We start from the raw sequence: 27,640 nt of genomic DNA on the forward strand, positions 1-27,640 counted from the left end.
CCTGGGGAGGTATTCTGTAGAAGTCCACCTAGTGGACTGTCCATTTCGGCCGCTGCTGATTGGCTGGGGCCGCTCGTATCCTTCTCGCTCGTACAGTTGCATCCAATCAGCAGCGGCCGAGATCGACAGTCCACTAGGCGGAATATTACAGAAATCCCCCCCTGGGCTCGGACAGAGGATCGCCGCGTAAGATGAGACCGACGGAAATTCGTCGGCGTTTGTCAGCGCCCATTGAAAGTACCAGAAAGATTCCGTTCCACTTTACTACCTGTTCTGCTGAGTCCAGTGTGTGCACCACTATGTAATATGAACATTGTAGCTAAGCAGGAATGCTAGTGTTTGTGTGCACGACGCTCATGCCCACAGCGGAGTGCCGAATAACGCTGTACCGACTCCGCCACAGAGCCGATCGAGAGGAGCGTGTGGGTGGGTACACTTGGCTTCGTCGTTTTTGCAGCAAAACAAACTGCGCGTCTCTGCAGACCTTCACGGGCGGGCTGCGCCTGCGCCTGAGATTCACAAACAGAACGGCGGTGAACTCCGCGGCGGCTACACCAACGCGCCTCGAATATAATGGAGTTCATCTACTTGCTATCACTACAGTTTTTTCCAGGCATCCTATGCCGCAATAAACACAGTACATCTAATTATAGGCGCGAGTTCTGATTATCAACGTATTTCTCCGTTATACATAGTGGTACCGACAAAATTTTATAGAATTATTTTATTTTGGCGGTTAGCAGTCTTTGGGAACTTCGCGCACTTTCATGGGACTTTATATCTAACCGTTTTCCCACCAACTTGGGTCACTCGATAGTTCGTGGTCTAATGGGTACAGCATCGGGCTGCTGAGCTGAGGGAACAGGGCTCGAAACCAACCGGACCAACTTGGCTCACTGGACATGTACCGCTCTTCATTGGAAAAAAACAAAAGAAAAAAGAACATCAACAGTTTCTCCAGTGCAGGGCGGAATCTAACCCGCGTCATATATACTCAGAAAAGCTATTCTGAATATATATATATATATATATATCTATATATATATATAAGCGTCACACGCGTACTTCGCGGCATCTCTGCTACATGGCGCAGCGTGTTCAGTGGGAAGAGCGAGAGAGGAGCTAGGCTGCAGCACAAACGCCTCATGCATAACGGTCTTCTGCGGCGACGGCAATGTGGCGTGTCGCTACATTGCTTGAGTGCTAAGCGCATTCACCTTGACATTCATGGTGAGATGGCTTCTGCCGGAATGTTTTTTTAATTATGCTCTATTTATCACTTTACCCCACTTAACGAATGTCAACTCAACTATTCCAACGGTACACTCTCCCAATTATTTAAATAAAGTCGTGTAAGAATGATCTATAGGAGCGACCCTTCCTGCGGGTGCATCGCACAGGAAAGAAGAGGAAGAAGAACGTTCGATTGGAAGACGCGTGCTTCGAGCGGCGTCGCTGACGGAAGAACAATGTGGATCAAGAGGATTCTTCTGCGCCTGCGGCAGCGGCCCTCCTTGTTCACTGGCTGTCTCTGCTTCCTGGTGTTCCTGTTCTACACCTTCAGCGACTACTGGTCGCGCGGCGGAGCCACACCGGTAACAGGCAGAACGGTGCCCTGGGGCGGACAGCAAGTGGCTGCCGCCATCAAGGGCTCTCCACAGTCGTCTAATGGCGCTTTCCAGCAGGCGAGCAGAAAGAGTATAAAGCGGCAACTGCATGGGACGCTTTTAGCGCCTACTTAAGGCGTCCGCGCGCCTATATTTTGTGCCGCGCACTAATCGCACCAATTTATTTCCCTATCTCTCTCTCCTAGCCGAAATGCGCGTCATGTGGTTTCCGCGGTCATCTAGATGGACGTTTCTTGTAGCCCGTTTGTCGCTTTGTGACATTACCTGTCATGATCTGTGCTTTTCCGTTGCACCGCAGGGAATGCATTTTGTCGTAACTGCGACGCGGTCATCGCACGCTACTAAATGAACGCTGCAACGACGAGCGATCGGCACGCGCAGAATAGGTGTAAAAGGCGTCGCTTATGGCTGTCACTCTCACGACGGTTTGAGTAGGTCGAGGTGGCTTGTCTTCGCCCTCCAGAAAGTGTCATCGCTACAAATGTGATTGTTGTTGCTAAAATGTTTACTCACTTCTCTGTTGCATTGGAGGGCTGTGGTGAATGAGTTTTGGAAACTAAGAACGGGTGGTCAAAAGGCAAAGGGGAGATATGAACAGGCGCTCAGCACGTTTAATCAGCAGGTGCAGGTGCAGCATGAGCAACATTTGTTGCACCATTCGAGGGAAAGGGCATGCACTTTTGCATATTCGTGTTTCTCCACACTTTTCATCCTCCGCATCTTAAATGGCTTTGACCTTATAGCTTTAATCGTAAAGGGCGTCCTAGGTACACCTTACTTAGTCCTATATATGTGCTTTAACAACCTATCTATACCATAATACTTCCCGCACGACATAGGGTGGTTGGCAATGTTTTCTACCGCCGCTATGCTTTGAGTGTGACATTTTGCGCTTTTGGCATTCCTAAGTGGTCAGAGTGACACTCCACCCTGTGCGTAGTGTCGAATGCGACGAGTCACGAATGTTAAAAGCGCGAAAAGGCATTAGCATGAAAAACGCCATCGCTACAAAATAGCGGTCCTTTTCCGGAAGGCCTTTCGAAATTCTGACATCTGCCCCGTGTACCAATATTGCTAAAGTCATTCCCTTTGCAATGCGGATGAAGTGACTGCTCGACATATGACTTGTACCACCCATTGCTCCATTTCTAGCGGGGCCACAGCAACAAACGTGCACTTCAGCTAAGGCGCCTGTGCGCGTGATCCTAACGCTCGCATGCAAAGCGTCCCTCCTCGAAGAGTGAATCAGAGCGAGTCCAGTAATCACGCGAAAAGCGTTCGTAGCAAGACGGCTACAGGTGAAAAGCTCTCGAGTGGCGCGTTCTACTACTGTGGTTATTCGCGCGCTTATCAAGAGGCACCATTTGTATTCACGCTAAGCCTTCGTGCAGGCAAACGATGCTCTTCTGCGAACGTCATGAACACGTGGAGAAGAGATCCGTTTATACGCGTGACGCCAGCACGAGGTATTCTTATTAAGTGACGGGAACTTATTGAGCAGATGTTATCTGCCAAGGGCATGCTCGCTGAGGAATTGGTCCCTTTGTGCGACAACCGTATAACTCTACTGAGCAGAATAACTCCCAACACTCTTTATCTGTATTGGCCTTTCTTCCCCGAGATCCCAGCAAATGTTATTATCTCTTATATTCGGACAAAAATTACTGTTGGATAATTTCTGTAGTGAATTCTCGAGCCGCGTACGAATTGAAAAGCAAATTCGGTTCGTATTAGAATATTAACCCACTACTAAAAGTATGTGCCGTTTGTCTCCTGTTGCTCGTCTGCGCAGATACCACTTGAGCCGGTGACGGAACAGGTAGTCGCTCAGGTGAACGTGGAGGATTTGCGGATCTTCGCGTTCAACCTCAACAAGAGGCAGGTAAGCGGAAACCTATGCTGCGGCGAGTATAATAGCACATCCACTGCCTAATAAGCTGGCGACTCACCAGAAATGTGTCGTGGACTTCTTTTTCTTATTTGAAAGATTGCTCTGCTGCAAAAAACGAGTGAAGCACGCTATACGTACAGGTATAATTATGTTCATTGAAGCCCAGCTGGAATTTATACCGTGAGCCATAGGTCCACAGATGGCACTCGGGTCAGCCGCTTGGTTGTAGCCCTGCTTTAGACAGGTAGTGGTGCCTTGATGAGCGCAGTATTAGACAACTCCACAAGAAGTGTTTCTTGGCCTGCTTAATTACACTTATGAGAGGGACCTAGCAGGCGGAAGAAGTAATGAGCCAGGCCAATTCGAAGAAACAATGATCAGTTTCTCAGTTTTCTTTCACACATTCGAGGCCTGAATTATCGCCTAGAATCAACGCAAGAATTCAAACTAACTACAGCAGCATGCCAATAATTTATGTACCTGGCTGTTAAAATCGGCTTCAAAGTAGAACCCGTTCAGCTCAGCTCTGCTCACCGATGGACAGATTCTGGATGTAATAAGTTTACTCGTTCATTGATTGATTGATTGATTGATTGATTGATTGATTGATTGATTGATTGATTGATTGATTGATTGATTGATTGATTGATTGATTGATTGATTGATTGATTGATTGATTGATTGATTGATTGGGAGCGCAGCAGGTGCACCACGAGGAGAAGTTCGGCGCCACCCTGGAGCCCTCGGACCCGGTCATAGTTGTGCAGGTTCACAACAGGTGGCGCTACCTGCAGTACCTGCTGCACAGCCTGTCCCAAGTGCGGGGTATCGAACGCGCGTTGCTCGTGTTCAGCCACGACCACTACGACACGCACATGCTCCACCTGCCAAGGACGGTGACCTTCTGCAGGGTACGCCTGTACTCCCTGTCGATAGCCTGGCACGCAGGTTTCAGGCTGCTGAAGTAACGTGAGCTCAATGTTCGCGAAGTGAGCGACCTGATCGTCATAAAGCCTATTGTTCAGTTCCACAACTATCATTTTAATAGATACTATAGTCAAATGCCCCGCCGTAGTGTGTCGTCGCTAGCAGTAATTTACCTCAGAAGGGAATAAGTTTCAGCATGTTCGTTATTCACCGTAATGAAAGTAACATAGCGTAGTAAGGACGAAGGACAAGTCGAGACAGGACAAGCGCTAATTTATCGTAATTTACAGTAAGTAATTTACTGAACGTAAACTAAAGCTCTCTAATGCTGACTCTTTCCACCTGCTTGTTCCTATCATGATAACACGGTCCCGCTAATGGGATAGCGGAGACGTGGAATATCAATCCAAGGAACAACAGCATTGATAACGGTCTCCTGTGACGTTTCGATCGACATTTAGGTGCTACAAGCGGTTATTGTGTTCAATGATATTCTCTTTTCTCTTTAAACTCCCCTCACTCACTCGTACAAACAAAAATAAGAGACAAGACACTGATCGAAGCTTTTGACAGGTATAACCTAAATGTTAGTGCCACGCGAAATCACTATCAAAATGTAAGCCGAGGTATTTTACAGACTGAGTGCGTTTAAAAGCTTTGCATCTACGTGAGAAACAATGACATCTCAGTAGATTCACCAAAGCGGCAGCTTGCGCACGTTAGTAGTTCATAGGAACCTAAAGAGCGCTAACTGGACACGGACGAAAAAGAAAAAGGCACATATACACAGACGCTGTGTTGTGCGTGTATGTGTTTACGTGTTGTCTGTGTTGTAGTGTCTGTTTACATATAAGTGCCTCTTTCGTTTATGTACAGCTCGTGCTTCTTTAACGATCTATGTAGGTGCAGACGGTCTAGAATAACCCATTTCTATGGATAATGAAAACAAATGATGTTAAATAAAAAATAAGTTATAGGATTTTACGTGCCAAAGTCACTTTCTGATTATGAGGCACGCCGTAGTGGAGGACTCCGGAAATTTTGACCACCTTGGGTTCTTTAACGTGCACCTAAATCTAAGTAGATGGGTGTTTTCGCATTTCGCCCCCATCGAAATGCGGCCGCCGTGGCCGGGATTCGATCCCGCGACCTCGTGCTCAGCAGTCCAACACCATAGCCACTGAGCAGCTACGGGGGGTAACAAATGATATTGGTTTTAGTCATGTGTACATTGATTAGGTTAACATAAAGCCAATCCATCTCTCTCGGATGCTTCGTGCAGTGCAGAAATCGCATCTGAATGACGCCTCGATTGCGATAGCATGACAGTGTCATCGGCCTACTGGAACAATGAAACCGAAACAGCCATGGAGATATTGTTTATAAAAAAAGTCGAAGTTTCGCCCGAAAGGCGAAGCATCGATTGCCATATCAAATTAGTGGACAACTCTACTAAGTAACGATAGTAGTTTTATCGGTCTTGTAAAGTTGTAAACATAGACATACTAACTAAATTAGCAAGCATGGTGTCACTCGCAGACAAGTAAACATGAACACATCTCACTTGATGACCGCAGAAACTCGCTCTCAAGACGCTGCAGTGAGGAAACGCGGCAGCAACAGCGAGCGAATTGACCTTCGTGCTGCCGCTCGCATCAACGCGAACTAAGCCGCGAAAGCACAGCGCGCGGCGGACTCTGTACCCGTCGAAGACGGCTTTCAAGATACAGCGGCCCAGGAAGGCGCGCGCGGGCGTACGGGCCGCCCCGAAACGAAAATGCCCCCCACCCCTCCTTACCCTCACCCCGGAGCCTTGCGCGTGACGAAAGACGGCGCGCTTGTTCCTCACTTTCCCTCCTTTCGTGCGCGAGATTGAGCCCCGATCGCCGGCTCACCCTCGCAAGCTTTTATCCGCACATGCCGCATACGGCACGCGGCGACGATTTCATCGCCTTGGACTTTACATGAAACCTCACGGCGACGCCGACGTCGGCAATATGAATGCGCTTGGAGTGTCCATATTATTTCTACCGCAATAAAACGTTAAATAATACGGCACTCAATATAGAACCTCGAGATGCATAAACCAGCTGTTATCGCTAAGAGGTTAGTGCGACCTTGGCCAAGAGCAACGAATTGCTGTTTGTCTTACAGAATGTTCCTTTACGCCAGAAGGAGGCCCAAACACTTAACAATTTAATAAAATATAGCTAGGGCGAACAAGCTCGAAGGCATTGTTGATATCGAGGAACAGCGTACAGACTACGTTGTGCTCAAAAGTCAGATTTAACGCATTTAAGAAATCTAGCAATGACTGTTTGCCTTTACCACAAAGGAAGCCGTAGTCGGATTAAGACATGATGCCATGCACATTTAAGAAGCTGTAGTCATAGTGCAAAAAAAATTCCCGGGTTTTACGCGCCAAAATCATGATCTGATTATGAGACAGGTTGTTGTGGGGGCTTTCGGATTAATCCTGACCTCTTGGTGATCTTTTACGATTACCCAATGCGCGTACATGAACGTTCTTGCGTTTGGTCCCGACCAAATTGCAGCACACGCGGCCGGCATTTGGTCCCACGACATTGCCCTTATCAGCGCAGCGCAATAACCGCTAAGCCACCACAGCGGGTACTCACAGTGAAAAGTAAATGCTTTTCTGGAATCTCCTATAAAGAAAAGACTGAAATCGGCTCATAGTTTTCAACTTTTCTAACTTTAGCTACATTCATGTGGACCGTAATTACACTGTTAGAAATTATAAGAAAATTTTTCTGTTTCGTGGTTGTTCTCGCCGAAGGAAAAAAAAAGGGGGCATGTGTTCGCAATCTTGTCACTGCCGGCGCCTTACACCAGCGACTAAGCATAATATACACTCGCTGGTTAAAAGGAAGCTTTAGCTCGGGCCCAACTCCGACGCGGTCTATTAAAATACACGTAAAAGCAAAAACGCTTTTTTGAGATAACTACTGTACCGATTTTAATGAAGTTTGTTGCATTTGAGAGAGAAAGTTAAAATATAGTGACTGGTGAAGCGAAATTTCGATTTAGGGCTTGAATTTTGTGAAAAAACTGTCTGAAACTCGAAAGTACGAAAAAATGGACGCACAAAGTTCATAAGTTAATAGATCTGCATCAAGAACAGATACCGCGGTTCTGTGAACGGAATCCATTAGATCAATCAAAGCGGACAAATTAGATATGTTAATTTATATCTTACGTGAATTTGTTACGTTGTGTACAAGGATTCTACAAAAGCTATATTTTCATATTACAGAATTTTTTTAGATTCATGTGTAACATATCAATTTTGTCCGCTTTAGATGTACTGTCAGATGCCATTCACATAATTGTGATATCATTTCTTTTTGCTGAGTTAGAGAGTTGTAAAATTGGTAATTCCGCTTTTTAAAAATTTTCAATTTTTGCCAATTTTTAGTAAAAAATTGGCTACCTAAATCGAAAATTCGAAACCAGCAGTCACTATATTTTAAGCTTTCTTTTAAATGCAACAAACCTCGTCCAATTTGGTCCAGTGGTTTCCGAGAAAAACGAATTCTCCTTCTACGTGTATTTAGATAGGCGCACCCGAGCTAAAGCTTCCTCTTAAACCCTGCGCCACAATATGGAGCTACCATATTCTACAACTCCGGCATCGTCTCTGGTAACGCGTTATTCTGTAGATGGTAACGGGCGTTCTAATAAGCCTAAAATCTGCGGGGTGGTCATTTTTAAGTTTTATGTAATTTTTGAAACTCGCCTATTGCAGATAACATAGTTCTAGTCCATGGACTGGAGTATTCAATAAGGTGGACATAACTTGCAATAAATATCGAAACACATTAAACTCATTATCGAAAATTTAATAACTAACTTCTTCATTCATTACTTGATGGCCCGTATTGCAATTTACGAATTGTAGACGGAGAGTCCGCAAGGCGTACCCGATACGCATGCATTTCCAGAATAACACCAGTCTGGAGACATGCACCATCAACCTCACCTAAAAATACACTGTTGTTCCACTTCCTTCTTTAACAAAACACTCTTTTACGGATTGAAGCCCAAAAGTAAGTGAAGCGTCCATGTATATTGGTAAATAATATATAAAACTGGTATCTTCCTGGAGATTCATTTCAAGTGGATACGCCTTGCAATCTCACTGGCTACAATTCGTAAATTGTAATTTGTACCGTAAAGCAATGAAGATGCTAACTGATGAGCTTTCGTTAAATAGCTGAATATGCCTTTTGATTTCTCCAGCTAGTAATGTACGCTTATTCGAATAATCCCGTTCAAGGACAAGAATCATGCTGTCTGCCACAGGCAATTTTTTTTACTTCCGTGAAACTTAAAAAATGATCACTCCTTATATTACCGTAAATCACTCCATATATTACAGTAAAGCGCACAAAGCATCCCGTTTAAATGATCACGTATGCCACATTTTCTGCAGTGCACATTGCAGCCACTCTGTGCGGTAGTTCCACTTTTGGATCCCAAGATAAATGAGCGCTTTCGTTGATAAAACCTTGCGCGTCGCTCGTAAAGATTAATTTTTTGCTGCGCACGCTCGGTGACCACTTGCCCAGCCAAAACAGAACTTTACGCAGTGCAGTTCAACAAGGTCATTAATTCTACGAGTTAACAATTCCTCATCTTGAAAAGGCAGCGCTGACGGAAGGGGGACCACAAGAAAAGAAAACAATAGAAAGACACGGCGCTGTCAGCGCCATGTCTGTCCATTCTTTTCTTTTCTTGTGGTCTCGTCCATTAGCGCTGTTTTTTTTTTTCAAGAAATTGCACAATGAGCCCTCCTTATTGTAGCTCTCCTGCACAGCCGCAAAACAGCTATTATAACACCTATATTTTGTCGGATATGTTCGAAGAATTACGGTATTCATAAAGAAAAGAAAAAAAAAAAGAACTCGAGCGGGGTGGCTCGCAAGCAGCCGCTTGGCTGATCGAGCTGAGAGATATCCATACGGTTCGTATTTTAGGAAAACAAAAACAAAAATCGAAAAATGTGCCATTAAAGAACATGGCTTTCAATTGCGCTTTGCAGGTGATGCAGATATTCTTTCCCTATTCCACTCAAATTTACCCGCACGAGTTTCCAGGCGTCCACCCGAACGACTGTCCGAGGAATATCCATTTCGAACAGTAAGTGCCCGCAGTGACTGCAGCGGCGAGATTATGTTTTTCTTATTTTTTTATTTTTTATTTGCATTATTCCGGAAATCTCCGCATACCGTGTTTTTCGTGAAACGTCAAAGCTCATTTGCCTGGTATAATCGGGTATCAAAGTTTTCAATTTCCTTATTGTAGATTTGTTCGAATAGTGAAATCTGTTGTCGAATCTAATACAGATGCCGTATTAAAGAAAGTTTGGCGTGGAATTATCGAACCCAATACCTTATGTTTCCTTTATACTTTATATTTGTGTGTTCTATGTCTGTGTTTTGTCTTTGTTTCACGTAGTGTGTGCTTGATATTTACTCTCTACAGGGCTCGTAAGATAAAATGCAACAACGCCGATTATCCCGACCAGTATGGCCACTACAGGGAGAGCAAGTTCACCCAGATTAAGCATCACTGGTGGTGGAAGGTGAGTACGTCCCACTTGCGTGGCGATAAGGAAGAAAGAAGTATCCCACAAAGTATATACAGCTTCAAAGTTCGTGTAATAAGTGTATTCGCCGAACGAATGGACGTGGTGGGACGCTGGAGATATTGTTTTGTCGGAAAGTTTGAATACCAGCGCATTGAACCCAATTCGAATTCGAGTTGAACAGTATACTTGGTATGCATTTGAACTTTCTAATATTCGCTAGCCCCTAGTAGCTGGCCACCGCGGTGGCTTAAAGGGACACTAAAGTGAACAACGATTTTTTCTGCATCAGTAAATTACCGTTCTACAACACCAAAAGTACCACTCTTACAACGATAAGACGTTTGGTAAGCCAGAAAAAACGCAAGAACGAAATACCGGTGGCAACGCCTACTTAAGTTCCCGCACCTGGGGGCTGTGACGTCTTGGATTTTGATGGCATTTTCTAGGGCCTACTAATTGTATATACCGGTACAGATTGTTCTAAAGGTACCAAATATTAAACATGGCAAGTTTCGGGAACCTTTATTCAGCCAGCGCGGCCCAAATGCGAAAACATACTTTGGAATCCCTGACGTCACGCTGGCGTACCGGCGCTGGGGTTCCGGCGCGACATTCAAATAGTGATACTTGGACCTTCATTTTCTCATCTAATAATCTATTTTTTTGAAATGACTGCCTGCAGGGTTCTCAAACAATGCTTCATTAGTCCGAACTAATTTATTGTTTCGCTTTAGTGTCCCTTTAAGAGGAAGCCTCAGCTCGCCCCCTCCCCCTCCACACACACAAACACACACACACACACACACACACACACACACACACACACACACACACACACACACACACACACACACACACACACACACACACACACACACACACACACACACACACACACACACACACACACACACACACACACACACACACACACACACACACACACACACACACACACACACACACACACACACACACACACACACACACACACAAACACACACACACACACACACACACAGAAATACGACTTATTTGCGCAAATACATGGAAGACGCAGAAATGTGTTAATAGACAACCGCTAAACTGATTTGAATGAAATTTGTTGTATTCAAGTAATAAATCTAAATTCTAATACTCCAGAAGCAGAACAACAATTTAGGCATCGAATATTGCGCAAAAATTACCTAAAATTCGTCAGCTTAAGAATATATAAGAAGAATGTTTACAAATTCGTTGCTCTGCACCGAAAAACGATATCACAGTTTTTTAAACTGCATCTGTTAGAGCATCTAAAGCGTGCAAACTTGATTCATGAATTTACAGCTTACGTGAACCTGTTGCAAGGTTTGCGATGGTTTTGAAAAGAAGTCTTACTCACAATTTAAGGGTATATTTCAGAGCAGCGTATGAATTTGCAGCTTACGTGAACCTGTTGCAATGTTTGCGATGGTTTTGAAAGAAGTCTTACTCACAATTGAAGGGTACATTTAGGAGCAGCGTATAATACAACAAATTTTTCAGCTTTCGGCGCATTATTAGGTGCAGTTAATAAAATTGTGACATCGTTTCTGTTTAATTGCAGAGTTAGAGAGTGGAAAACATACTGCATGAGTTATGTTCAGTTTTGAAATATTCATCAGTACTTCAAGATGACGGTCTAAATAAAGTAACTGCATGCTACAATAATTATAATTTAACTTTTCTTTCATATGCAACAAACCTCATCGAAATTGGTGCAGTGGTTGCCAAGAAAACGATTTCTTTGTTATCCTATATTAATAGGAATCTTTAGCTCGGGTGCTCCTATGTCAATACACGTAAAAGGACAATTCGTTTTTCTTGACAAGCACCTCACCAATTTGACGAGGTTTGTCGCATTTAAAAGAAAAACTTGAAATCTAGTGACTGCTGGTTTTGAATTTTTGATTTAAGCTTTCAATCTTTTATTAAAAATTGCTAAAATCGCAAATTTTCTGAAAACGAAACTATGAAATTTGCAACTCTGAACTCGGCAATGAAAAATGATATCCTAATTCTGTGAATTGCATCTAATAGCGCATCCAAAGTGGAGAAAATAAATTTGCTACATATGAATGTAAAACATTTTCGTTACATGGAAATACAGCTTTTGCAGACCCCTCGTGCACAGCGTAACGAATTCACGTAAGATACAAATTGACATATCGAATTTTTCCAATTTGAATGATCTTCTGGATTCCATTTACAGAACCGCAACATCTGTTCTTGATACGCAGCTCTTAATTTGTAAACTTCGTGCTTCTATCTTTTTCGCACTTTCGAATTTTTGAAAATTCTTTTAACAGAATTCAGGCTCTAAATCGAAATTCTGCTTCCAACAGTCACTAGAATTTAGCTTTCTCTCGCAAATGTAACAAACTTCATTAAAATCGGCCCAGTGAATGTCTCAGAAAAGCGTTTCTGCGTGTTGCATATTTTTTAATACGCGGCATCGGAGTTGGACCCGAGCTAAAGCTTCCTCTTAAAAGGTCCGAAGATTATTTAAACATACTACTCTAGTATTTGTAAGCTCTGGCAGGAATCGGGACATTGAAAGAGGTAACATATATAATTTTTGTTCACAATGTTCAACAAAACTCAAAATCTGATTACAGGAAAGAAAAACGAAAATAACATTACCATAATACATAGCGACACATTAATTGTGAGGCCTGATAACAGATTTCAAAGGCAAGAATAGCTTGAACATACTACAAGGAATAATCCGAGGCATGTAGATAGTACGATGATTTCATATGTTGAAATGGCTTTGTAAATAAACTCAGCCACTCCACATAGTAAACCGCCATGCAAAGAAAAAAAGTAACAAACTATGGCAAGCCAATGTCACGATTAGTAGAATACTAAATAGTATTGACAATGCCAGAAAGAAAACAATTTAAAGAGGCACTATTCGCAAGGACATGTGGGAGTAAGTTCCACTTCATTACAGCCTTTTCCACACCCTTACAGGCCTGTCCGATCGGAAAGAATCGCTATTAAATTTATTTTCTGTAGGATGCTTGCTGTGTTTGGTTCTTGTGTTTCTAGAGGTCGAAGGTATGAAATACATTGAGGAAAGATAAGCTTGGAGACGTAGGAACATTGTTCTAGTGCCCAATTGCTGATATACCTGCTCTTCTCAGAAGTTCTGTGGGTAAATTGTGACGACTATACTTGCTGAAAACGCATTGTAATATTTTGCGTTGAACGTGTTTTGCGTTGAACGATCGGAAGAGACAGGACTGAATGAACTTATTAGTTAATAGTCAGATGAAATAATAGCGCCAAGTTACTTGTATACCTCAACCCTCCGTACTTCTCTGTGCCGGAATTTATAAGAGAATATGAGCCGCTTTCTTTCTAGTATATGTCGTGCAAACAGTCTTCCCGCGGTTAAGTTCCACCTGCCATGTTCGGACCCACTCTGCAACCTCCTCAATAGATTTTACAAGTGAAACGTGGTCATTGTAGTTAATAACTTCCTTATAAATTACGCAGTCATCTGCAAACATACGTACGGAAGCGTTATTTTCATTAGCTAAATCATCAATATAGATTAGAAAAAAAACGTGCCAGGAATGTGCCCTGGGGCACTCCCGATACCATCCCTTCGAGATCGAACGTCTCTCCTTTGAAATCAAGAAACTGGTAGCTATTAGTAAGTTAATCTTTTAACCAATCAGTTACCTCACCGGATCGGAAGAAATTACGAAGCTTGTAGTGGATTTAATGTAGTGACATATATATATATATATATATATATATATATATCACCGGCTTTTGATTGTCTGTCACTACATTATATCCACTATAAGCTTCGTAATTTCTTCCGATCCGGTGAGGTAACTGATTGGTTAAAAGATTAACTATATATATATATATATATATATATATATATATATATATATATATATACACCAAGATTAAGTAATAGGCGATATAATGCCCGCGATTATTTGCTTTTCGATCGGCTGTGTTTTGCTTTTGTTTTTTCACCCGCGACTAAATTATAGTTTGTTACAGGTTCTTCACTGGATGTTCATTGCATGTTATGAGGTCAAATTATGGGAAATTGGGTTTTTTTAATATACACATTAGCCATAACTAAGTTTACATCCGGGTAAAACGTTTCGCCCCAGTGTCACTCCTTCGTCACTCGGCACTACTGGGTGGCGACGTATTGTCATGGGCAAATTTACCCATCGTTAAGTTACCACGCGCAAGCGCCCTCGGAGGCATTTCTTTTTTTTTTTTCGCTGGCACACGCTAAGGATATCCGTTTTGAGCAAAAATACGTGCGCTCCAGACCCTAAAAGTGAAATATTGGCATAAGTCCTATGACATCCTAGATAAAAAAAAATCGTGTGACCTCATATGACCACATGCGGTTCATGGCTGCAGCGAGGTTACGGGGGCACATGCTGTTTTGTAGATAAGAATGCAGCGATTCGAATGACAAATTTCTTTACAGCCAGCGACGACCAACAATAGAGCGCCTCGTTGGTAAACACCGTACGACGCGCATCCATCTCAACCTCACTGGTGTCGGTGACCTGGCATTGAAGCTGCCGTCCAGTGGTTAATAATGCAATTTAATCTAATTGTCGACATATCAATGCGCAGAAATGACGGTAACCCATTAATCGATCATACGTCGCATTCAGGGACAAGCGAGAAATCCGATTACAATTTCAGCCAGAAGTCCAGAACCACAGTCCAGCATGGCATGATCAAATGCACGTCCTCTTGAGATGTTCTGTGGTGCAAAACGTACCACAACGAATATACGCAGATCAACGTCGTAATGGAGAGCCTGAACCTCACGCGCAGCCACGAGGGCCCCATCATGCTGCTGGAGGAAGACTACTACGTGGCCCCGGACTACATCGACGCCGTCAGGTTACTCCTCGCAAACAGGCACGCGTGAGTAGCCCCTCATCAAATGGAGACGTGTCACTAGGGAGCGGGCTCTGACCACCGTATCCCCAAAGAGGCCTCTATTACGAGCTGTCCAGTGGCTCGACCGAAGAACATAATGCGCTTCAATAACTGTGGCATCCGAAGTCGCACCGGCGCCCTATACTGCAATCTGGGAGGTCACGTAACCACGCTTTTTGGTTTCTGTGGCGATGATTTGCTTGTGAAACACAACCTTGACTCCTGTGCATTCGAGTAGCCACCGAGAGCACCTGGTTGGTGAAAATGTGAAGCAACTAGCAAAAACAAAACGCGGCAATGACCACTTCAGGTCACGGGGCGGCGTGGTCATCTGCTTTCTTTAGTTGAGTGCACGTGTCAAGTTGAGGAAGGCTCTAAAAACATGGGGTTTAGCCGCCACTAAGTTGCTGGATGTAATATATAGCTGCAGTGCGTGTCAGCCTGTATTAAGGGACAAGTGGCGACCGCCAGCCGCCTCTGAAGTAATTGCGTTATGCGTTGGTAAGTTCATTGTTAAAGGGAACGTATGTATAAGCATGGCATGAGCCAATTTCCCTATGTGGCATGTCTGAAGAAGTGCAGCTTTGCGGCAGATTGCACTGGCTCATCTCTATGGAAGGATTTGCCTAGTGTATCGACAGCACTTCCGCATTCATCACTAACAAGTGCAGCAAGAAATGCAACCAAATTTTACTCTCTGTATATGTAAAGAGAGATGCATTTATAGCAATGATAATAAAGAAAAGCACGAATTAAAACCGAAATCCTCAAACACTCCCAATTACTTACGTAAAAGCAAAAAAAAAAATATTCTTGAAATTTTAATAAGACGAAGTTAAGCTGGTAGGGATTCATGGTAAACAGCAAAAAATTCCGACAGAACCCCTCCCACGATGGCTAGTGACGCTAATACGATTAGCATTCAGGAAATCCATTGCTGAAGATGCATGTTTTTATAATTTGTAGTGGTCATCCTAAAATTTTCATCGCTGCGGGTTCATTACCAATAGCACGGATCCCACGCCTATGTGGAAATCTGTGTTAAGCAAACCTTTCTTTGATGTTAGCGCGAATGTTAAATGTAAATTTGTATGCAAAACTAAACGCTAATGGCGGAAATGTTTGTACATGATGACGCATATGGAGTGTATTTTTACACACTTCACTGCAGCCGGCTTCTCGAATTTTCTGTTGGCGACCTCTTCCCTTCTCCATAGCTCAGCACTTACTCACTCAATGCACGCTGAAGTCCCAGTTTGTTCCCTTCGATAATTCTTTCACAATCGGCTGCTTTTGTTGACTTCATTTCTTGCCTATTGCCCTGGTTGTCTATTCGAGTACATAGCCATTCTGAGGCATTGACCAAGACTGGGCACATGCCGAATTCATTTATTGGGGCACATATTCAGTGGCACATAACCTAGGGCTAATGAATGCCGCTGTCCTGCTTGTCTACTGGAACCATTCTGGGACCTTTGCCAGGCATGGGACATCTTCCAGGCATGGCACATGCCCAGTAGTCCATACTCATTGACACAAGTTGCCTAATAGTACACTTATTCAGTGGCACATAAATAACCCAGTGCCGCTGAATGCTCTTGTTCGGTTTGCCTATTCTGGTACATACCTATCCTGAGGTGTTGACCAAGTATGACCACACATACCCAGTGACCCAAGTTCTCAAGCGACAATGGTTACATAGCAGCGCATCAAAGTGGGCTTGATATTCTACGCATGCCAATTCCGTTAACACCATCGCGAAACTATCTGTTGCTCCCATTTGGCGGGAGCAGCCACCTCGTCAAGTCGCCGAGTGTAGTCGCTCTTTGTGGTGGCTCCTTTCTTTCACCAGAAAGAAAAATAAAAGACTGATTTGAATTGAATTGAAAACCAAATTTAATGGCAACTTCTATAGGACACAACAGAGGAGACGTTAGGTTTCAGAAGTGCCGGGGAAACGATTAAAAGAATACTTGTTCCACTGGAAAATTTGAGACTAGGTGCCCTTACACGCCCCGAATATTTACAACTTTGCTGCAAAGTGTATCCGAAGGCCTCCCATTTTGAGAGCCCGATTCTTGTCAACCTCTAGCTGGCCGCATTCATAACATAAACGCCCAAATAAATTTTCTGCAGCCTTTGCGGAACAAGCACGTGCCTTTGCATGGTGGGAAACAACGACTACAATGTCAAAAAGCCACTCACTGACGCCGTAAGTGTTGTTGTTGTTGTTGTTGTTCTGCCTCTCATTTGGCGCGCTCTTTGGTGCGACCGATAGCGACGCTGCTACAGTCGTTTTACTTTGTTGTAGGTGTGTCCCAATAGCAAAAATTTCTTACTTGAATCGGATGCGAATATTCCATAAAAATGACATTCAAATATGGAGTCCAATACTAAAGATGATTTTTTTTTTCAGTTGCAGAAGCATGGGTAGGTAGGCTGCGCCAGAGCCTGCTATCCCAAAATCCTAGATTCGTTACGCAATATTCTTTTTAATGTGCTCGTTTCTAAACAAATGTGAACTAATGAGGCTGCGGGCTACCATTTCATTAAAAAACAATCTCAGGCCTATTTACTTTAATTGGTACATGTAATTGCATTCACACCTGGGCTTCTGGTGAAAAGGGAAGTTGCTAAACGAGAAAAAACTGAGCGGTGATCGCATCTGGGGCACCATGACAATGACCGCAATGAAACACGGGAGCAGCACGTCAACATATGCTGAAGGAACGAAGTGTAGCACTAGAACAGTGCGCAGTCGTTTTTAAGGGTAATTAAGTTACTGGTTTGAGCGAGTTGGTATCTGTAATGCATGACGTAAGGCTTTGCGCACAAGCCAGGGGACACAAACAAGTAAAGAGAGACACAATAGCTGGAACTTTTCGATTGTGTCTCTCTTCATCTGTGCAGGGTGACTGTAAAACGGCGCCCAAAAAAGACGAGCACAAAGGTAGACGTAACATGCGCTGACTTCAAACCAACATTTACTCAGAAGCATACATGTAATATAAGTGTATATCATTCTTATCCTAGCTATCTCAAACACCATGTAACTTTGCCAACCCGCCCAACATTCCCCGCTTCCCAGTTGAATCTTCACCTGCTTTTGTACCCATATTTTGTTCTCAAAACCGGCTGTTTTTAATTGATGTAGACATGGTGAGATTGCCCAGATGATAATTTTTTTGCCAAAACCGAGAAATAAATTTGTATGGATTGCGTAAAGGAGAGGCATTTTTATTAAATGGCTAGAAATTACTGAGCAGAAGTGAACTACTGAATGCGTTCGCTATGAAACAGGTGCCTTATGCGAAGAAATCGTGGCTATTTTATCAAAGTCACTCGAAACAGACATCTGGCTTTCTCCCTGTAGACTCCAATAAGAATTCTTATCCTTCGTCTTCGAACAGAAACAAATATTTGACAACTTCAAAGAGCAAATTCTTTAACCGAACACGAATGGAATATCAAAGTTTATTGAATTCGCATTCGACATCTCGAATATTCGTACGTCCCTACCGAAAGAACATTAGAAGCAATGTACGATGTCTTAACCGGCAACTAACGGGATGCAAACATATGCGGAGGTTAGTCGCACAACTGTCATCTTTACTGGGCATAAAACATCCAAACAATGCCCGAGTGATGCCCATATCCGCCCAGCCATGATGTTAGATTACGCGTTGTTTTTGTTGAGGTGAAGCTGTATTTAATATAGTGTCGCACAAAGCTCGGGCAAGCGAATTGGATTCTGTAGTTTTACGTGCCAAAACCACGATTTCATTATGAGGCACGCCGTAGTGGCGGACTCCGGTTTAATTTGACAACCAGGGGAACTTCAACGTACCTCGATGCACGGGACCACGGGCGTTTTTGCATTTCGCCCCCATCGAAATGCGGCCGCCGCCGCGGCCGGAATTCGATCCCACAACCTAGTGCTTAGCAGCACTACACCATAGCCGTTAAGCCACCGCAGTGGGTCGCGGGCAAGCGTACACGTCAACTTGTGTAGCCCCGCAGACCAGCCACTGTCGACCTCCCATTTTTCCATCCGTTTCAGTGTGACCGCCTTAACACTAATCAGACCGTTACCGTTACTGAGTCCAGATTCGTGTCATGTTTAGAGTGCGTCAAGCCACGTTGTTATCCCTTAGAGATAAGGTATAATTACTCTGCGGTGACTTGTGAGTAGGCCAAACACGCGTTTTCGTTTTGTTTTTATGTCGCTTTTGTTTTTGTTTCCTGTATTTCTTTTTTTTTAGTTGAGGTATACTTGCGCTCTGGCACGCGATGCTCCATTACGGGCTGAGAAGACAACGATTTGACGCCAGCAGACGTGTGGCGTAGGCACGCGTGCCAATATTATCGCGTTCATGATTGTGCGACGCCAGCCGATACCTTCCACTCTGGTGACACATAGTTTTGAAACTGAGTGCCGCTGCAAGTAACTGCCAGCAGTTAAATTAGTTTGGTCCTACGCAGGTGGAAATCCGTCCCTGGAACAAGAGCACCAACAATCTCGGCATCATCATGACACGTGACTTGTGGAAGGACATCCGGGCATGCTTCAGCGTCAGTCCTCTCTCTCTCTCTCTCTCTCTCTCTCTCTCTCTCCGAGCGCACCTTGCAAACACAGCCGCCTTGAGATCCCGTATTTGATCGATGCAAAGTGACTTTCTAGTCTCGTGTCGTTGTTGCACATGCATACAACGGACACTTCACGCAATCCTTTTTTTTTCTTTTTTTTTGCATTTCGCTTTTTTTTTTTTTTTTTTTTGCGCCAACCTCACATGGTCTTTATTCTAAATTTAGTAAGAAGATAGCCAGCTTTTCTTTACGATCGACGTTCGATGACTGAATCGCGATTAGAATTACCCAAAAATTAATCTGGTCAGTGTGACCCTTTCACTTGGTTTTCTGGAGAGAATTTCTTGGCTTTCGAGTACGAACTCTGTTGTTAGACTATTAGACGTGCAGGGCAACACTCGGTATTCAGGAGCCAGGCTTGTGACCAGAGCCTCCAGGTGTCAGACACAAAGAAAATGCAACGCGTCACAGCTGAGTGACGTGTCGTGTAACAATTACTGACCATCTACTACGTCACATTACCACCGTACATTGTAACCGAAGCAATATATCGCGTCAGCCAACCAAGAACAAGAACTATAGCCGCACGCCTCCTGAAAGGCACCGAAGGCTCGCCCGGTGTTCACCTCTTATCCTTCTACTTGATGAAAAGAGCTCGACGAAGACGCCGAATAAAAGAACAACATGTACGACGGACAAGGCGCGACTTCCAACTAAATGTGTTTTTTTTTTTTTTGAAGAAACGGGACTTTAAATAGATGCAACCAAGAATGGCCCATCGTGACATCACGACCTCCATCACGATGTGCCATTCTTGGTTGCATCTATTTAAAGTCCTGTTTCTTCAAAAAAAGATTTAGTTGGAAGTAGCGCCTTGTCCGTCGTACATGTTCTTCTTTTAGTCCGCGTCTTCGTAGCGCTCTTTTCATCAAGTATGCAAAACCAACTCGCCCACATCAAGCTTCTGCTTATCCTTCTAGTTAGCCGACATGGCATCCGGAAAAATTAGCAACAGAGAAAGAACGAACCTGTCTACCGATTGAATGACGCGAACCGCAGGTTTGCCATACTACACTGGGACAAAATAAGGGTGGCTCAAAAGTGATGTAACTAGCTCTGTTAGATAACTTTATCCATAGGTATACGGGTACGCATTACCTCGTTCAGACACAGGTAAAGATTAATCCTCCATGTAATCAGCTAGCTGACCAAAGATTTCTTCAATCTGTATTACATCAATGCGTCCGTACAGGCATAAAATAAATCAGGGTCGAGTTCCTGAAGCGACGAAAAAAACGGCTTGGCCGCATCAGATGTGAAACGGCCACCACTACCGCGTGTGCCTCATCAGGGGCCCAAAAAATGCAAACATGACGTGGCGCCATCTACAGGATGCTATTCACTTCCACTTCAGACGCAAAAACGTTACCGCACTTGTATCTCCAGCTTTCCACCACGTTTTATTTTAACGCAGTCATCTTAAGAGGAACCTTTAGCTTGGGGCGAACTCCAATGTTCTCTTTTCAAACACATGCAAAATGCAGAAGTGCTCCCATGAAACAATCGCTCAACCGAGTTGAATGAAACTTGTTGCAATAGAGAAATAAATTTAATTTTAGCAACTGTACCAAGTAACATTGTTTATGACCTCATGTGCTTTAGAAAAAAATGCCAATATTTGATAATGCAAAAAAGCATTGAAAATGAAATTTACAAGTTCGTTAATTCTGCACCAAAAAGGGAGACTGAAGATTTGTAAACTACATCTGTTAGAGCATCTAAAGTGTTGCGGTCATTTGGTGCTGCGTGAACAGGAAACATGAGTGAAAACAGAGCAATTGTTCCCCCAGTTGAAGCTTTTGTCTCCTTGCATTGTCAAAGCTGGAACAGCATACAATATACAAAGCCCGCAAGTGCGCTTCTTTACACACCTTGGCTCACCTAAACAAGATGGCGGACCATGGCCTAAATATTAAGAGTAAAATTTAGCTAGGGGCTCCTATCAAAATATAAGGGAAAGGAGACATCGTTTTTCTTGGCTACCATTGCACCAAATTTCACGAGGTTTGTTCATCTGAAAGAAAATTTTAAAATCTAGTGTCTGCAACGAGTATATTCTTTATTTAAATCATCGTATTTCTTTTTACAAGAATTGTTCGATAATTTCAAAATTTCGAAAAACGGAACTATCAAGTTTATAACTTTGCAACTGACCAATAAAAAGCGATATTACAATTATGTAAGCTGCACCTATAATACGTCTAAAGCAGACAAAAATTATATACTGAAGACCACTAATACGTGAGTAGGACTTCTTTTGTGAAGATTGTAAAAGGTTCTCGTAGGAGGTAAATTCATAAATGAAATTGGTCCGCTTTAGATGATCGAACGGATACCGTTTACAGAACTGCAATATAGGTTTTTGTTGCAGAGTTACGGAGTTGTATTTGTGCTCCTATTCATTTGAAACCAATTTCCGACGATTTTTGTAAAACCTTTCGGACCATTATTCAAAATATTACTTCCTGCAGTCACTAGAATATCTTTTCCTCTCAAATGCAAGAAGTTTCATTTACATTGGTCTTGGAGTTGTATCATAAAAGCTATTCTACGTTTTACGTGTATTTGAATAGGCGGTATGGGAATTGACCCCGCGCTAAAGCTTCTTTTTATAAGGGTCTACATGGGGACTGGTTACATCCTTCCTGCAGCTTTCCATACCCAGCTTCTTCCAAGCTTTCGAAACGTATGTCTCCGCTTTATCGGTGAAAATAGCGGCAATGGAGCCACCTGTGTTAGGGCAGGATGTGTGGAAAAGCTGGCTTACGATATTTTGAATTGAATTCTGGGGTTTTACATGCTAAAACCACCATTTGATTGAGGCACGCCGTAGTTAGGGACTCCGGATTAATTTGACCACCGGGGGATGTTTAACGTGCCCCCAGCTGGTGCACATGACACAGACGTTCTTGCATTTCGCCCCCGTCGAAATGCGGCAGCCGCGGCCAGGATTTGATCCCGCGACCTCGTGCTTAGGCAGCGCAACAGCACAGCCGCTAAGCCACCGCGGCAGGTTTAGGATATTTTGCACTGGCGCCTTTGTTTCCGGATTACTGGACCCAATTCTGAACTCTCTCGTTTTTCCGACAGTTTCCTCACTGGACATCTAACGCGCACTGTTGACAAAAACTGGAATTTACTTAATGATTTTTTAATGTTATTTAAAAATCTAGTAGGTCTTAACCAATCTACTCGATAAGTTCATACCAGTACTATCCACACATAGAAAAGCGCCAAAGTGTGCCATGATTTATACTTAAACTACGGCGCCTTAATAAGAAAAAAGATTATACTGGCAGTCAGACAAGCACCAACTTTCTGATTCGCGGAAGCATTACAAAGCATGCGATAAAGAGTATCAGTTGTTGTTCAGAACCACCCAACGCCATTTTTTTAACGACGACCTGTCATCTATGCTTACTAATAACTTACATTTGGGCTACTTGGTGCTTATTACAGACGTGAGACATCGTTAACTAGCGCGAAAAAACAACGGACGACAGCGAAAAGCACACAGGAAGAACGCTAACGTTCTGTCCTGCGTGCCTCAAGCGGCCAGTCACGCGACAATTTTGCGTGCATTCGCGGGCTTCTTTCGCACTCGGAAAAAAGTTTTATGTAGCACGTATTGAGCAACAAAAAGCTGTGTCGGAGTTTTTCATGTTGCTCTACAATTTTCATCTAATTATAATAGTTCAGAAGTTGATAAATTAATGAGTAATTATATAATTAGACGGTATGCAAAAAGTAATCTGACTATTTCCAAGCGACGACAAATAACATTATCTTGGTTCTGTCCAGTTACGTGGCATTTGCATATTCTTAAATCTTGGTGCATGATAGCTGGGGCACTCTGTATAGTAACGTATCCTGCAGTGCGGCACCGACCAGTTGACATTACAATCCGACCTGAACACGATAAGTTCAAGGTGCTCATCTCCGCTAATGCCACTTAACCATAGTAAAACAAAGCCTATATGTCATTTACTAATCGGGTTTTCCGTGTAACATTGTCTTACAAATTAAACGATAGCTCTCTTGAACTGACATCAACGTACAAGTAGCTTGGCCCTTTATTTACAATACAAATTATCATGCGATTACCACATTAAAGCAACCCTTGCTTCCGCTAATCGTTCTCTCAGCCGTATTAAACTTAACATGAGGCAAGCCCGTATTCAATTTCGTAAACTTGCTTACACCACGTTAAGCCGACCTAAAATTGAATATGCATCTGCCATTTGGGATCCTTATAGACACTGGATCCTTATAGATCCTTAAGACCTTAAAAACCGTACTGTTCACTTCAGCTACTCTGAATACTCACCTTTCTCTAGTGCTCACCTTTCTCTAGTGAATAGCGCTCATTTGCAAGAGCTTTAGCCTCGTCGTAAGTATGCTCGCTTATCATTTTTCCATAAACTTTATCATCACACATGCCTGCATGACGAGCTTTTCTGCAACTAGCAGCTATATTTTTTTTCTCGCCGGGACTATCCTAATAAAGTAAAACAGATAACGTGCCGCTCAAGACACTACGCTGAATCTTTCATACCGAGCACAATAAAGATTGGAACCAGTTGTCATTGCACATCGCTGCAGAAACTAACATCAGCAAACTTCATTCACGATAACGTATAGGCAACCACCCCTGATTATTACTCCACTGGTTCGTTCTTCTCCCAGTATGTATTAAATAACTAGTTCGCTCTTCTATATGTTTAATTGTATTTTGCACTTTTATTCAATGTGCTGTGCTTTAGACTCTTGCTCTGTACTTTATTCGTTACCGAACTTTGTACCTAATTTTTTATAGGCCTGCACTGTTAATTTGTGAATTCTCGTTTGCTTGGAACCGTATTCACAGTGCTATACCTTTGTTTGTACCAAACCCCTATGTAATACCTCAACCGGAGGACATTTACGGGTAACTAGAGCAAATAAATAAAATATCTAACAGTCGGAAGCGCTCAGTCCAGCCGCACTGTCCATACCCCTCCTGGTCCCCTCCCACCCATGCGCAGGAATTCTGCATGCACGACGACTACAACTGGGACCTGACGCTGACTGCGGTGGCGAACAAGTGTCTCCCTGCCGGCAGCCTGACCGTCAGCTTGAGGGTCAGCAGGGTCTTCCACATTGGAGAGTGGTGAGTGCATTGCGCGTTCCCTTAAACCGTGGATGAACAATGTCCCTCCATTGTACGCAAATGTTGCACACAATCCTCACTTCTACAGTTTATTTATTTATTTATTTATTTATTTATTTATTTATTTATTTATTTATTTATTTATTTATTTATTTATTTCACGTACTTTCAACGCCCGAAGGCGTTACAGAAAGGAGTGGAGTCAAAACAAGAAGTAATACAGTAAAAATACAAACAAAAAGTATCAACAAAAAATATTAACAAAAGGCCTGCTGAACGGCGGTCTTGAAGTTAGTAGGGTGGGTGATGAGTGCGATTGATGCCGGAAGGCGATTCCAGTCCGTGTACCGGTTTGTCCGGCACAAGGGCACCCCGATTTTAAGGCTGTGGTCAGTGCGGGCCGAAATATAAAACGCAGGGGCAAGAAGGGTTTCTTTTAAAGGGGGGTTCAAGTGAAAAACTTTGTGAAAAAGGGAGAGACGGGAAGATTTGCGGCGTGACGAAAGATCAGGTAAGTTAAGAGTTCGTTTCATTGAAGAGATACTTGCATAGCGAGAATAATTAGATAAGACAAAGCGTGCACCGCGGTTTTGAATACTTTCAAGAGCAGAAACTAATGAAGACTGAGTCGGATCCCAAATGGCTGAAGCATATTCCAATTTGGAGCGAACTAAAGTTTTATAAAGAGTTAGCTTCAGGGAAGAAGGGGCACAGCTAAAATTACGGCGCAAGTAACCAAGCATGCGATTAGCGTTTTTAGTAACATAGTCAATATGCGAGTGCCAAGAAAGGTTATTTGATATTTGAAGGTCGAGGTACTTGTAAGAGGTAACTGACGTCACAGGTGCACCATTAATAAAGTACGTGTGTGTGGCAGTGTTACGAGATATACGCATGGCCTTGCATTTATATGAATTTAGTTGCATGCACCAATTAGAACACCACTCAATTACGCGGTTAAGGTCGTCCTGCAGCTCTTGGGAATCTGAAGGATTAGTAATTTTACGGTAAAGAACACAGTCATCCGCGAAAAGCTTTATGGAAGAGGAAAGAACGCAGTTCGGAAGATCGTTAATATAGATTAGAGAGAGAAGTGGACCCAGGACTGACCCTTGAGGAACACCTGCTGGTACGTTAGAAAACCTAGAATTACAGTTATTAGTGTTTAGAAACTGAGTCCTGTTAGAAAGAAAATTTTTTATCCACTCGAGTACATTTACGTCCAAGTTAAGTTCAGTCAGCTTAAGCAGAAGTAAATCATGGGTCACAAAGTCAAAGGCTTTGGCCAAATCAAGAAATACGCAGTCAATGTGGGTACCTAGATCAGAAATTGCAAAGAGATCGTTAGTAAATGATAAGAGCTGTGTTTCACAGGAAAAGAACTTACGGAAACCATCTTGACAGGCCCCGTCTGCATACGCAGTACAGCGCAGTTGACACGTATACATTATAAAGACAAGTAATAAATGCTGCAAGTATTCTGGAACAAAAAGAACAGTACGTGAGAAAGAACAATGCATACGCGACTACAAAGCATAAGCAGGTACAAAAAGGAAGGGAACGAATAATGTATATAGTAGTGTATGTGTTTTGTCATTTGTTGGTCCTTTTTTTTTCTTCTGTGGAATGACAATTTTGTTTATTTTGTTAGAACCTAAAAATTTGAATTCGCATTACTTTTAAACCCGAGTAGCGATGATGCTTTCTATTAATTGATGCGCCGAGAACTGACAGTATTGCTAAGGGTCACGTGGTGCTAACGGCCCAGGTCTTATTGCAACAATGTTTTTGTAAACGTGCGAAAATATGTACTGATCATTCATTCATTCATTCAAATTTAGTATGTACCGCAACCCAATACGGATGACGAAAAGCAGTGCAGAACATCAGTGCACCTTATATCAGGTTACGTTTGATTCTCAAATGTAGAAACCTAACGACGAAAATAAATTGAGAGTTAGACGACGTTGCCCGCACGTAACTGTTTTAACGTGACGTAACCTTGCGCGCGTGTCGCAGTGGTGTGCACCGTCGTCCCAAACAGTGTCGAGAGGTGCTGCTCCGCAAGGCTCGCCTGGTGATTCCCAAGGAAGGCTTTGGGTCCGAGCACATCCGCCATCTGCGACCCATCAAGCCACGCGTCGTCAGGCTGCCCAAAATCAGCGGAGGATGGGCCGACGTCCGAGATCACCAGCTCTGCGTCAAGATGACGCTGTGGGGATCTTAGGCACCCATCCAACCCTAACTTAAAAAAAAAAGAACAGTCATAAGTCTCATGACCCCCATATCCAATAATTCGCTGTGATCATGTGAAGTCTTACATAGAACCACATACGATCATATTCATTTTCATTCTTTTTCATACGTTCGAATGAACATCATGGTCATGAGTTATCGATATCACAATCGTATGACCTCCCATATTCAACATGTGGTATCGTAACCATCCTTTTGGACATTGGGGTAAATACTGAGGACATGGCTTCTTTTTTTTTATATGAGCATGATCTCATCGTCTGAGCACAAGGAAGACACAGCTCTGTCGTAAAACGGGACGATTGTTTTGTTATGCACATACTTCTTATCGCTTCGTTTTAACTTCTGGTTTGTTTCTAAACAATATCGTTCCCTGCGTCATAAATATTTCGCGTGGTGTCTTTTACATCTTGTTTCTGCGCGCACTCTTGCAGGGAACAGCGCAAGATTGCGTTATTTCGGAAACTGGTTGATATACCGAAAAATATGCATGCCCTCACCATACGAGGAAAAATATTTCAATAAAAAGCATAACCGTCGACACGGCTGATAGGAGCTGATAGAAG

The 27,640-nt window shown here is 43.1% G+C and overlaps 1 protein-coding gene across 1 annotated transcript; it reads left to right on the plus strand.

Annotated features, from left to right (window-relative positions):
• The first annotated feature begins 1,033 nt into the window (after positions 1-1,033).
• LOC126527080 (alpha-1,6-mannosyl-glycoprotein 2-beta-N-acetylglucosaminyltransferase-like) lies at positions 1,034-27,596 on the plus strand. Its single transcript, XM_055068548.2, has 10 exons — positions 1,034-1,685; positions 3,421-3,510; positions 4,221-4,430; positions 9,512-9,609; positions 9,955-10,054; positions 14,877-15,007; positions 17,159-17,234; positions 19,505-19,594; positions 24,694-24,818; positions 26,838-27,596. Exons 1-10 carry the CDS (start codon positions 1,359-1,361, stop codon positions 27,043-27,045), a joined length of 1,455 nt encoding a protein of 484 aa, XP_054924523.1. The 5' UTR covers positions 1,034-1,358; the 3' UTR covers positions 27,046-27,596.
• Positions 27,597-27,640: the final 44 nt, after the last annotated feature.

This window comes from Dermacentor andersoni, chromosome 9 (assembly GCF_023375885.2).
Source record: "Dermacentor andersoni chromosome 9, qqDerAnde1_hic_scaffold, whole genome shotgun sequence".
In the NCBI taxonomy this organism is placed as follows: domain Eukaryota; kingdom Metazoa; phylum Arthropoda; class Arachnida; order Ixodida; family Ixodidae; genus Dermacentor; species Dermacentor andersoni.

Excerpts from the sequence above, each read along its gene's own strand:
- LOC126527080 (XM_055068548.2), top strand. The coding sequence starts at position 1,359 with ATGATCTATAGGAGCGACCCTTCCTGCGGGTGCATCGCACAGGAAAGA. Across the intron at positions 9,610-9,954 it reads AGGAATATCCATTTCGAACA|GGCTCGTAAGATAAAATGCA; the intron begins GTAAGTGCCCGC and ends TACTCTCTACAG. Across the intron at positions 24,819-26,837 it reads GTCTTCCACATTGGAGAGTG|TGGTGTGCACCGTCGTCCCA; the intron begins GTGAGTGCATTG and ends CGCGTGTCGCAG.